This window comes from Seriola dumerili, unplaced genomic scaffold (genome assembly GCF_002260705.1).
Source record: "Seriola dumerili isolate Sdu_G_001 unplaced genomic scaffold, Sdu_1.0 BDQW01000278.1, whole genome shotgun sequence".
In the NCBI taxonomy this organism is placed as follows: Eukaryota; Metazoa; Chordata; class Actinopteri; order Carangiformes; family Carangidae; genus Seriola; species Seriola dumerili.
In genome coordinates this window covers 1,126,454-1,140,147 of record NW_019174533.1, presented here as the reverse complement: position 1 = coordinate 1,140,147, position 13,694 = coordinate 1,126,454, and the positions used below count along the sequence as shown (strand labels likewise).

Here is a 13,694-nt window from a genome sequence, read left to right as displayed (position 1 = left end):
TTGTGGTATTACTGTTTGTTTGTTTTTTTTTGCTTTATTTTGTAAAAGTTCTAAATAGTACAATTGTTTTAAACATTAGTAACTTAAACTCTTTTTGCAATTATATATTTTTTTAAAAACCAACTAAACTGGGACAAAAGTCCATGAGTGTATTTTGGCAGCAACATACTGGCCGCAGTTTTCTGCAAGAAAACAAATGAGACTTTTATTTTGAAAGTTTTGCCAGGTAAACCTGTAGCCCACTTCTCGCGTGCTTGACTCTCTTGTGTTGAGCGCGAGCAGAGCGCAGTTGGGTTCAGACTTTGCGCACAGCGACTGAAGTTTTGAGTTTAGTTCAAGTCTAACTTCCCGACTCTCCGGTTACCGACCGGTCGATCATGTTCAGCGAAGAAGAAAGTAAGGAAGTAAAATAGAGAGCGACCCCGGACTGGATGTGACTCGTGTATAAATTATGCTCCTGACTGTGGTTCACTGATTGGGAGTGCGCTCCTCCGGGCTGTGGTGGATATATGGTTGACTTCAACAACCGCGACACTTGTGTTACAGTTTACTTTGGCGGAATTAATTGATAACCACAGTGATGGAGACCCACATGTTGCTGACATGGAGTCTGTTGTGTTTGCTCCTGCGGCCGTCGGCTGCACAGAACACCGCACCTGAAGGAGGTAAGCTCCCTCACATGGATATGAGCACTGTTTACTGCGGAGTTCAAATGTAACATTGGATTTTTTTTTTTTTAGTGTATAGAAATCAATTTTTTACGTCTTGATTGAAAGAATAAAACAAAACAAACCCAATAAAGTACTAAATAAAATAAAACTAAAATAATAATAAAATATCTGTATTATCAGGACAAATAATCACCAATTTCCCCTAGGGGACAAATAAAGTATCTATCCATCTACTAAAATCATATTGTGATGCTCTAAGAATAACCCACAAATTTACCCAGTTATTTCCCCCAGTCAATATAAAATGAGATGCAATGAATTTTCCATTAGGAACTGATGCTGCTGCGGGAGGTGGAGGGACTGTCTGTCTGGGCTCGGGGGTAGATCAGGGTGTGGTTGATATTACAACAGTGTTCTCAGTGAAATGGCACGACTCCAGGTATTGAATTGTCTGCTGATGAAATCCCATTGCTGGGGGCAGTGATTCCCAAGAACCGAGGACCCACACAGGGACCACCCAGGCATTCAAGCAGAAGTGCTCCAGATGCTTCCCCTCCCTCCATATAGCACCAAAACAACCCCCCCCCCTCCCCCCCAAAAAAAAACAAAAAACAAAAAAAAATATGGGGGGTGGGTGTGGGGATATTTACAGATATTGTCAGCTGATTAAATCTATTAATTAATGCATTGCTAAATAAAACAAACCAGAGATGTGTAGGATAAAAATATATCATTTGAGAGATTGACTGACACTCAGTGAGTTTATAAGCTGGTTTTGACGCTGTAAGTTCTGATCAGTGTCTACAGGTCGGTTTTCATTAACAAAACAAATGTTAATATCTGTTATCACATCCATGCCTTTTTTGCGTGCGTTGGTAATGCATGAAGTGTCTGAGAATCTAAACCTGGTGCTGGTGACACCGTCCAGTCTGCCGTCAGCGTGCGCAGACAGCTCTTTATGACTGTGTTAACATAGTAGTGAGTGAGATGCTGTCACTTCGCTATGTCCATTAATAGGGACCCGGTGAGACTGAAGCAACTTAGATTACAGTTATTTGGCTTTTTATAAGTGCTTGCTGTTATTGCTGTCATCCTTGTTTAATAAAGAAACCTACACCCACAGAATAAATAACTATTATCATAGTTATGGTCTATTTCTGCACATCCAAAACCTATGTCAGTGTTGGACTCACACAGTAATGTACCCATGTGTTCACCAGGTTCGCCCCCTGTAGCGTGTCACTGGGGCCACATGCACCTCATTCCTGCACCATCACATCACTCAACTGCCCCACAGTCGCCAATAAATCCGATTTATCGCGTGTGTACGACAACAGGAGGCTGCATTTAAACACGTCTTCTCCCTAAATGAACAGCTATCTCCAGACTTCAACGTATGGTTCTCAGATAAAAGACGTAAGGTTGCACAAAGGTGGTGGTGGTAGGGGGCTGTGATATGCAGCAGCCCCCCCCTCCCCACGCTCCAAAGTCCAAACAACAAGAGAGATGTAAGAAATTCTTTAGATTGATGGAGAGGGGAAGGCAGCAAGCATGTGTGTATGTTTGATTTGTGTGTGTGTGTGTGTGTGTGTGTGTGTACATGCCTCACTGCTTTCTCAGGTTTCAACACCCCTGAGTCTTATCAACACCTCATCTCACATGTTAAACATTCAAATATTTGGAAAAAAAAAAGAAGAAGTTTCCATATAAGTGTGAAGGTGTCTGCACAGTAGTTGCAGTATTCCTAAGTCGGTCTCACATGTTTATTTTTCTTTTCTCCTTCACCCTTGCTCTGAGATTTTAACAGTGGGTGTTTTTTCTCGGGCGATTTCACAATCTGAACATCTGCAATTAAGTTTTGCTTTTCGATTCCGTCTGTTGCTGCTGCTTCTTTCCTTCTCTGCTCACTTTCCCTGCTCTGTATATGGCCATCCAACATTCCTCTTCGTCTCTCACATGGAACTGCCAGTACACCCCCCCGAAGCCTCACTCCTCTCCTTTTAACGCCTTTTATTTTCCTTTGACCCACCTCCTTTCTCCTCTGCCTCCTTACCATTAAAACCCAGCAGCTACTGTTTTCCCACCCTCCTGTGCTTCACTCGGGACATTCGCTTTTAACTTTTAATTCTGTTACGAAATCTGTAAAATTTGTCTCAGTGCATGACTGCCTTTTATCATCCACTTCTGAAGTTACCACGAGGCCGGCATCAGTTTGTACTTCCTCTGTGTGTTTTGATTTCTCCTTATCTCAACTCTGATTACTTGCTCCTAACTTGTTCCTGCTTTCATGTGGACAATGACCCCTTTAAAAAGGTGGTGTGACTGTGGGACTGTGTTGTTCCAAGAAGGTGGATGGAGAAAGGGAGGGAGTTTCCAAATGTGTGTGTGTGTGTGTGTGTGTGTGTGCAAGTGTAGCATGAGAGGAGACCTGTGGAAAAAAGCTGTGGGAGTATAAAAGGAATGAAAGCTTTCACATTAAAAAGCAACTCCTTTGATTTGCACATTAATGGCTGTATTGATTTATATTTTTTTTACTCCACAGTGCTGAACTGCTGCGAGGGTGATGTACTCCTCTTATTGGATTCCTCGGGGAGCGTGTCGTCCTACGAGTATTCCCGAATGCTCAACTTCCTGTCTGAGCTCGTCCTCCCCTTCTCGCTGGGAGAGGACCAGGTGAGGGTAGGACTTCTGCAGGTGGGCACCCAACCGCGCCTCGAGTTTGGCTTCGACACCTATAGCACCCAAAGTAGCCTCCAGGGGGCTTTGAGTAACACCAAACCTCTCAGGGGGGATACCAACACTGTGGAGGCACTGAGAATGGCGATGGAGTCGGTGCTGAGACCCGGAACAGCGGACGGGGCCCGGGCGGGGCTCCCGAGGGTGCTGGTGTGGTTGACGGATGGGGTAAAACCAGGGGATGTGATTGGACCAATGGCTGAGCTGCGGGAGGAGGGCGTGGCTGTGCTGGTGGTCTCTACTGGGCATGGCAACTTTCAAGTGTTGCGGCAGGTGGTGAGCCCACCTGTGGAAAACAACCTGTACTTTGTGGACATTGATCATATGAGTATCATCACAGAGGACCTGCGGGACGCCATCATTGGTGAGTACAGTATGGGTGATTTCTGAGGTTTCAGGTACGGAGCCTGGAGTGTGCCATCAAAAAAAGAAAAAGAAAAATTGATCTTTCTGTGATTAATAATCAAATTAATTTAGGTGCCTACCTGCCTACACGTGTTTAAAGCATTCACATTTCTTTTGTCTCCTGCTTTTATATAGAAATTATGTTAAAACAGTAAAATTAAATACCAAAAATTATACTTTTAACTATTCTTAAATTTTCAATTTTAAGACATAATTATTAATTTCTCGTGTTAAGACAGATTAAGGAAATATAATTATAATGTTTATCAATGTAATGCAAATGTCATTTTCATAATCATCATCTTTTTTTATTTGATTAATCAATTAATTAAATTTAATTAATATATATATATTTTTTTTTCAAATTTACCAATTCATTAAAGGAGCTATTTCTAAAGGTTTATTATTGCTACATAGCATAGCCAGTGTTAGCATTAACAGCTGTTCACTTACCAAACTTGCCAAGAGTTTCCGCCATCGTTTACAATACAAGAGGTTATAATACGTCCTCTGAGCAGTGCTACTGGAGACTGGATGCTACAGTGACTCGGTATCGGAAAGTGAGGAGACAGTTAGCTGGTTAGCTTGCTAACTTCAGAACAAGAAAAGAAGTGATAGAAGTAAGTTTCTGTCAGACATTGGTGTTGTTTTCCACCACTGGAGACAGCTCTGGGAGAGTAAAGGGATGAAGTTTGATGCCTCTTCACTGGTGAGTAAACAGCCAATAGCCAAACTTACAAATAGCTCCTTCAAAGCTGTATCAACAATTGATCACATGACATGTGTATTGTGAAAGGAAATGGTCATACTCACAAACCCACAGAGAATTATCACCTTCACATTTTACCATTGCTCCAAGTAAATATTATTGTTTGATATCAAATAAAATTTCTGCCAGTTCATCACAATATTTACAGTATAACTTTCAGTATCTTGAGTCAGGCTCTAAGCTCTGAAAAAAAATCTTTAAACAACAACAGCAATGTTTCTAGAAGCAACGTCCTGGTTACGTTGGATAATCCACAGACCTCACAATTAACCGTTTTCTAAGAAATAATGACAGGACAATGATTTTGGATAGACACATTTTTCACATTGATTTTTTCTTTAACGTTTTGAGCAGAACAAACTAAACTCCATTAATCTCCATTGGTGTTAGCATGGTGGAAGAAATGTCAACAAAACTATACACACATCTAGATCCCATCTACAAGTAAATGAGCAAAGACGATCTCTTTCAAAACTCATAAGGGAGCTACGCCCATGTGTTTCAGTAGCTTTGATAAACACCCTCTATTCAGACAGATACAATCACACTGGCTGCCTTCCTCTCATACATACAGTAGATGTATTACATGTCTCTGAGCTTCTCCCTAATTCCACACATGCTCCTAAAGACAGTGAAACTAAATAGGAAACCGGGACACTGAGCGTGTCTTTGTGCGCGTGTAAGAGTCACTGTAACAAGATAGGCCGATCTATTAATGGATTAATGATTCAGTTTCCTTTGCTGCGTCCTCCAACACTACAGTATGCCAGACATGATACATATATATATGTATTTATATAAATAGACCAGGGGGGTAGCCCATTTCTCTGGCCTGATTAGGTAGCTGCACAACACTCACAAGGGACATCTCAGCAATTACACAGTATATACTGCAGCTGTAAGACATGATGCATAGTATAAATAAAGCTTATGCACCGGTCCTTGCTGGGTGCCTAATGATCCTGTCACAGATATCAGTGGCTCCGTGGCATTTCTTATTTTGTTGCAGGGCCCCACTGGCTTGGCTATTTCAAGTTGTCTTATTGTAAGGGTTATGAATCCACTTGGAAACCCAAGTCTGGCCGTCTACGTGGGTGGCTGTCTGAAGCTAAGGCATTTTTAGAACTGTGTCTCGTCATCTTCCCTGTCACTGTCCTCTGTCTGTCTCTTTTCAAAATCATAACTTGTTGCTAAATCACACACAGTAACGTCTTTCTTCTTCCATCATCCTGTCCTGCCTCCAACAGAGATAATCCGAGCTGAGCGAATCAATGTTCGTGACATCTCCACCAACTCCGCCACGCTCCAGTGGCGACCCGTTCTCTCGGGTTTGACGGGCTACTACGAGATCCGCTTCGCCCCGGTTCCGTCGGGAGGCACGGGAGGTGGCGGAGGAAGTGGAACTGGGACCAGTCCGAGCACCGGCGGTAGTCAATACCAGAGACTCACCCAGTCTGCCGACTCCAGCACTGCCAGGCTGACAGGCCTGAAGCCTGACACCAGCTACACTGCCACACTGACCCCGGAGTCCAACGAACAAGCGTTTAACACACTCTCTGTCACCTTCACAACAAAGCCAGGTTGGGTCACATCCTCTTTAACACCTTGTGTCTGAACAACTGTGCATTTAATCTGCCATTTACACTTACTTAATAAATCTAGTCTGAGCAAAAAGGCAAACATTCACCAGTAACAGCCTCTCACATTTAAGAATTTGATGCTTTATCAGTTGTATTTCATTGTAAACTGAATATTTTGCAGCTTTAAACCGAGCAAACAATGTGAAGATGTCACCTTGGGCTCTTAGAAACTTATTATTGGCATTATTTACTATTATTTGACATTTTATAGGGTAACTTTTTATTTTATTGTTCTGACTTTTTCACAAAAAAATACAATAATTTGGATTATGGAGTATAAATATATTGATTATATTATATATAGTATAATAGGATAAGCTCCATTTAAATCACAGTGAATATTTCTACATTATTTGCCTGTTATAGGAAAATGTATTTTTAATATATGTTAAATTAAATGCATGTCTCTAGACAAATGTTCTAATTTTTGCGTGTTAAACTGATGAGAGAATTATCTTCTCACTGCTCTTGTTATAGTTATTAGGAAATGAATCAAAATTTACTGACCCGTAAAATGAAGTGTGAAAATGATAATGGATTGCATCCCTTCTTTATTTCCTCATAATATCTTCTTCTTCCTCAGTGTTTTATTTTTTTTGTCTTCCCACACACCAGAGGTGCTGAGCCCAGCTGTGGTAAGCGTCTCTGACTCAGGCCCAAACAGCGTTCGGGTGAGTTGGGGTCCTCTTCAGCCAGAGACGGTCACGAGTTACTACATCGAATACTCCGCCCTCCCCCGGGGGAAGCTCCACGCCGTCACAGTGGACAGAACGCAGAACTCTACTCTCCTCAGAGACCTCCAACCAGATACCACTTACCTGGTCACCGTTAGCGCGCGGCACGCCTCGGGCAAGGAGAGGGCCATGTCTGTCAAAGTGTGTACTCAGGAAGGTGAGACGTGGGAAGAAAATGTGGTCACACATGGTAATCAAGGATCCCTTTACCACACGCTAATCCTAATCCTACACAGCGTAGTCCTTTCTGCGTCTTAGATTTCAGATAATTACAAGCAGCCCCGTTCAGGTTTGACTACTGAGCAGTTAGTGGAGCATTTTCCTACTTTACAGGTTCTATTAAAGCATTTCTCTTAACCTTTAGCCTCTTTTTTTAAACCTCTTCATTCATATCCTTTTCTTTAAAATGCTCTTCCCAGTTATCTTTCTGACATATAACCTGACTAGCTTCTCTGTGGTCTCCATTTCCAGTGACTCCTGCCCTGGCAGACCTCCAGCTGACCACAGTGGGCAGTGACTCGGTGCAGGTCAACTGGAAGGGCAGCGAGGCAGGTTTGAGGGGCTACTGGCTCACCTGGGAGGGGCAGCAAACCTCTGTCCCGGGCCAGCGCTCCTCGTTCTATTTGCCGGCCGACTCTTTGTCAACGCGCCTCACGCACCTCCCCCCATCAGCTAGAGTGTGCGTATCACCGATTTACCGGACGGCACGGGGGGAGGGACTGTGTTGCACGGCACAGTTTCAGTCAGGTGAGTGGTGACTGGGTCTGCCACATAAGGTCGGGGCAGTATTTGGGGGAATAATGTGACCGTTTGGGAAATGTGCTTATTGCCTGTCTTTCCAAGAGTTTAGCGCTTAGTATGAAGTGAGAGCCAAGAGGAAATAAGCCTAGCTTAGCATAACAACTGGAGGGAGTCCACCTACCAGGACCTCTAAAACACACTAATTAATATTATATTAGGTAGTTTGTTTAATGCATTTATAAAAAGTAATGTAAAAATGACTATTTGGGGTTTTTGGTGAGTAACGTGGTCTAACCGTTTCTTGACAAACAACAAGTCACTTCCAAGAGTCTTGCTGTTGCGGTTCAGACGCTGCTCAGAAGGATGGATAAACTGTTTGCCATGAATTAGTTATGGCGTATAACTCCAATTAAAACCACATTTGTTGCCTTTATATATCTTTTTTTAATATAGATTAAACAAATGAGATACATTTTTCTGGTGAGCTTTAGTGGTGTTGTTGGGGTTGTTTTTTTTGTTTTAAACTTTGGAGGAAATGAGCTAGCTGTTTCCACTCTTTAAGATAATCTCTTCCTGGATCCAGCTCCATACATTTAAAAAAAAAAGTGAGTAAGAATATTTCTAAAATGTCAAACTTTTCCTTTTTTGCAGAGATTTTGATCTTATTAATGTATCTTTCAGAAAAGACATAAGTACGAGTATTTCCCAAAATGTCACATTGCACCTTTAAATTTTCAATTTACTTAACAAAGATCCTTTTTAACATTTTTTATTGCATCTACATTTCACTGGTCTAATAAATTTTAAATGTGATTTTTTCATTTTCACACAAATGACTACCGGTACATTCACCTCTATTGTATTGGGGTGGAGGCAGAAATAACAGAGTTATCTCAAATCTTGGTCAAATAAAATCTGTCGGCGTGTCTAGATACCACTAGAAGTAATTGAGAAATTATGTTTTTGTATTTTGAGTGAACCAGTGTTAATGTTGGACTGAATGAATACCTCCACAGTAATCTCATTTGTTGTGTGATGGAAGTTGTCATGGATACATGAAAATTAATAATCCAACTCTTTGACACTTCGGCCAGAATTGTAAATCTATAAATGTTTGCGTCTGAATTGCTGTTTTCTCCCTCTTCTCTTTAGAAGCATTAACATATGGCTACCAATCATAGCACCCCTGAACTGCAAGTGCACCTTACCAAACATGGAGGGACGATGGTGAGAAGAATGCTGACTTTCACCCGTAATTCTTTTCCACGCCTATCCCCTCTGTGGACATCATCCAGGAGAGATGTGTGGTTTGGCTTACTGAGCACTCACTCATGTGGAAGCCATAGACACTTAAGAGTGGTCTGGGACAATATGGCTGCATGTTGACTTCTACAACCTGCAACACAGGGGACTATTTGCTTTTCCATTTCTGTCGTCTCGCCTGGTTTACACCTGTAGTCAGTGTATAATGCTTCAGTTTAAAGATGCAGGCTTAAGATACTGATATTTCTTTGATCTGTTTTGCATATACAGAGCAGGGCATGCTGGGAATGTTGGATATTTTATGTGGCTTGTTTTGGAGAACGGCTTTGCACCATATGTGGGCCACATGCCCAAATCAACCTTTTTGTTTATTTCCTCTAAGTCCTGCTAATGCACAGAGAATATGATTTACATTTATAATAAATACTTATGACTTGTACTTTAATGATGTCTCTTTCAGCAAATGCTTGAAAATATTGGATACTCGTGTGTGTGTATGTGTGTGTGTGTGTGTGCGCACACTGGAGTGGGAACATAAACATGCTGTCCCTAATAACAGGATCTTCAGGATTGCTTTGAACTTTCTAGAAATTACGAACAGACCAGCCATATGCCCTGAAACTACCGAGATGCTGCATATAACATGTGTGTAACCGAGACTAGTCTTGTATTGGTCTCTGGAGATGGATCCAACATTCATATTTATTAATCAACAATCATGTAAGTATGGGAATTAATAGCGTACAGTATTTACAGACATGCTGTTTACATTTTAAGACTGTTACTTTTTTTAAGCCAGACTTTGCTGCCCCCTACTGAATGGATCCTTTCAACTAATCTTTCACTGTCATCCTCTCAGAGCAAATGCATTGTTTCATGTTTGTTGACCACTATTGAAATTTAACAAGAGCTTCAAATAAAGTCCTTTAATAATTTTGTTTATACTAATAGTTTTTTTTAATTTAGTAAAAATCTGCCACTGTGAACTGAGAGGGTTAGCGTGCACTTAAGTATATTTTTCTGTATTTATTTATTTTTTTTTGGAAATGTATGACTTTTACTCCACTACACTTAAAAGACGAATATTGTACTTTTCAGTCCACTACAATTCTATGAAGTATTCGTTACTTTGAAGCAGAGCTTTTAGTCTGTGGAACTCTTTAACAATATCACATGAAAATTGTATGAAATTATTATTGAGTTTTGTTGGAGAAAAGAGGGATAAAGGCCAAATGATGATAGAGAAGTTGACGGTGACATTTAATGTGAGGTAGTACAAATAGACATGTGGTACTTTTTATGGTTAATACTGGGTTTCCTCACCATGCTCTGTGAGGTACAACTGATTTTATCTATAGGATACACTTAATTTACTAACGGGGACGAACAGAAGGACAGTATGATAACAGCACAGTCATATCACAGTGTTACAGAGAGAAGACGATGGTCATGCTGGGTGCACAGTTACTGGTGTATTTTAACTCCAATTTGAAGAGTGGTTTGGCCTTTTAGAGCATTTTATTTTTCAATTATTCAATTATTTCAAATTGGTACATAGATCATAAACAAGCTGACTGACATGACTGGAGTTCACTCACTGTTTAATAATCTTCTGAGTGACAGAAGAGGCAACTTCTGTGTCAAGGCTTCCCCCTACAGGTTAAAGAAAGCGCCTTCAACTGTGAGCCAGTTACCATTTTTAAAAACCTGAATTAAAAGATATATAATGCAGAAATTCAGTTTCAAAAATTTTTAACCCACCGCTCTTAATAGTGGATCAAATGCAAGTTATCATGAATGTTCACCACATCATATTGTCTTATTTAAAAGGACCATTTTAACCAGTTAAACATTTCAAAAATCAAATTATGGGAAATATGGATAAAATCTTATATGAGGAGGGTTGGTGGTTCAATGCTCAGGGAACTAAATGCCTGACAAATGAAGACACTTCATCAGATTGATGCTACCTAAACCTAGTCAGACAAATGGCATATTGCCATAGCACCCAACCCTAGCGGTCCTTAATAAATGCCCTAAAAATAGATGTGCATAAATTTTAGATAAATGCAAAGAGTCCCTCGGGCCTAACCATCATCTCTACTCATAACACGACTGCCCTCAGTTCAGCAAGAGAGCATCAGCACTGCATTCTCCTTAGATTTCAAATTAAGTAAAAAATTGTATTTGTCTGTGTTCAGAAAGTCCCACTGTGCGCTGAGGAATGAGGCATATTTTAACTCCTGAATGTGTTTGGAAAATACATTCACATATCAGAGTCCAATCAGAGGGTGGGTGGTTCTGTTACCTTCACCTCGCCGTAGATCCTGAAAGATGAAGTAGATTTTCAACCCCACACCGTCGTCCAACTGGAAGGTGTACTCTAGAATCTAGAGTGAGTGGAGAAACAGGGCGACAGTGTCTCCATCCACAGGTGACCACCCCTGGTGACCTGAATGGTTTGATGAGGATGAAAATGATGTGAATCATTGCAGCTTTGAAAACAGTGTCAACATACTAAAACATTTTTACAGGTGCTAGTTATGTATGGACCAATTGATGGAATAAATGTGTACATTTCTCAGGTAGACATGTAAACGAGGCAAAGCAAATGTCAAACATAAAAACCAAGGAACTAGCAAGAAGAAGAAAAAAGGGCACATAACAAACACAGGAAAGTCTGGTACGCCCATGGATGTGTTATAAGACCACCCCTCAACCCGAAACGTCCCCGTTTTGCCATTATGAGAAAAAACATCCACAAATTCCCAGTGTGCAATGCAAAACCAGCACGAATACCAACAATACAGTGTAAACAAAACAAACTCATTAATTGACTATCCTCCCACCTTAATGAGGAATTAGCTGATCAGAAATGCAATACAAACAGGTTTCCAACTGGACACATTACAGTCAGTGCCAATATAAAAAACAGCGGAACACAACAACAATAACAACCAAGGGCAGTCCTAGTGACGCCCAGGGGACACACCTCAAAAAGCACAACACATAGTAAACACAGCAGTCTGTTACACTTACATTTCTTGGTTGTGGTTTAAGTGGTATTTACTGGTCCCAATGAAAATGACAGCCTATTTCACCCTGTGCCTAATTCTAACTGACACTGTTTAGTGGCAAATACGACTTAAATAGTTAATTTAGTGGTATCAAGTCCAATCTCAAAGCAGAGGGCAGGTGCTTCTGTTGTCTTCATCGGCAGATCCTGGGTCCGTGTACGTTCAGAAAAAAACGAACTGCCTGTTGTCTCATGGACACACAGGAAAGGAAAGAGTGAACCAGCAAACATGAAGTCCAGCTGCAAGTCACACAAAAACCATAAAGGGACGTTCAAAATTAATAAACTGCAGCTAAAAGCCATGAACTGCAGTGGGAAGTGAAGGTAAAAGTCCAACAGCAAAGCCTTGCTTTCATCAGTCAAGCTGCTGAAGTTGTACAGCTGAAATTACTTTGAGCCGCTAAATTACTTTGCTTACCCCATAATCCACAGTAGCTGTGTAGTGTACCTCCTAACAGGCCTCATCCAGATTTTCAATTGGATATAAAAAATAACAGGCTAAAATTATAAATATTAATGTCATTATAGAAGCCTATTGGGAACTTTATTAAGATAATCATGTAAACTTGAAAATTAAAATGTAATTCCATGATAGCAATGTAATTTTTCACACATGTATGTGTTCTAGGATTACACTGGACTCGACTTTCCAGGGATAGATGAGTGGAGTGAGAGAGTGAAAGAAGAAGAAAAGATGAGGGAATGAGAACAGAATGATGAGTAGATCAAATAAAATACTGTCCGATAATATTACAGTACATGTCTATGTTGTTTATCCTATGATGCTATTCCTTAAAGAGATTTATTATCATTGGAGTAAATGTTCTTCTGTTGGCCTAATATTCAGTTGAGAATACTGAAGACATTTACTTGGCCTTGTTGTGGATCCATGTCTGCTCAGCTAGAGCAGCACATTTTATTATGGTCTGCATTTAAATATAGATTTGTCATCTAAACATTAAATCTGTGAACTCTACTCCAGCATAGTGTAACAAAAATAGGTGTCAAGATTAGTGATGCTGTTTATGCCAGATTCATTACCCACTCATGTCATATAATTCAAAATAGTAACATCAGACAATTATTGCTTCTTTTTATGTGACAGTAGTGAAATTAGTCATTGTCAAAATCTGTTGTGTTGTGGTTTCAAAAGGATGGAGACAGAGAATTATTAGATTCAAAATATGATGCAGACTCGGGATGATTTTTTTTCTTGGGCAGCTATCATGTTTTTCCCAAATGATGCACAAATGCTGTGAATGGGTAGAAATATTCCCTGGGGGAGCATGTCCCCTGAATATTGACTTAAGTTGTTTACAATGTTTACAATGTCTGGCTCAGTCCCTGCTCCCACCACCAAATTCATTCAAACTGAATCAGAGTACCCGAATGCTGCCGTGAATATGACTACACATAGTGGTGTATATTTTGCAAAAACATCCCTCCAGACATGAAAACATATAATGAGACACCAGGAAATATTAAGTAATTTTTTCTCCATTTGAACTGTAAATGAAAACAGCAGCTATCATTAAGTTATTTGTGGCAAATGTCGTAATTTAAGGAGAGCTCTTCAGTATGAGCTCACCAGGAGCACCTGAAGGCAGCATTGCAGTTGCTATACCAAACAATAGAGGGCGTCGATCTACGGATCCTGTT

General features: G+C 40.5%; 1 protein-coding gene across 2 annotated transcripts; it reads left to right on the top strand.

Annotated features, from left to right (window-relative positions):
- The first annotated feature begins 279 nt into the window (after window positions 1-279).
- Window positions 280-9,901, top strand: LOC111230672 (von Willebrand factor A domain-containing protein 1-like). Of its 2 annotated transcripts, none has more exons than XM_022757471.1 (6): window positions 280-665; window positions 3,214-3,771; window positions 5,829-6,161; window positions 6,837-7,112; window positions 7,427-7,702; window positions 8,852-9,901. In XM_022757471.1, the coding sequence occupies exons 1-6, from the start codon at window positions 581-583 to the stop codon at window positions 8,875-8,877; spliced, it is 1,554 nt and encodes a 517-aa protein (XP_022613192.1). In that variant the 5' UTR covers window positions 280-580; the 3' UTR covers window positions 8,878-9,901. The 2 variants fall into 2 exon arrangements, with proteins under 2 accessions (XP_022613192.1, XP_022613191.1); XM_022757470.1 differs by having other exon boundaries at window positions 8,849-9,901.
- Window positions 9,902-13,694: the final 3,793 nt, after the last annotated feature.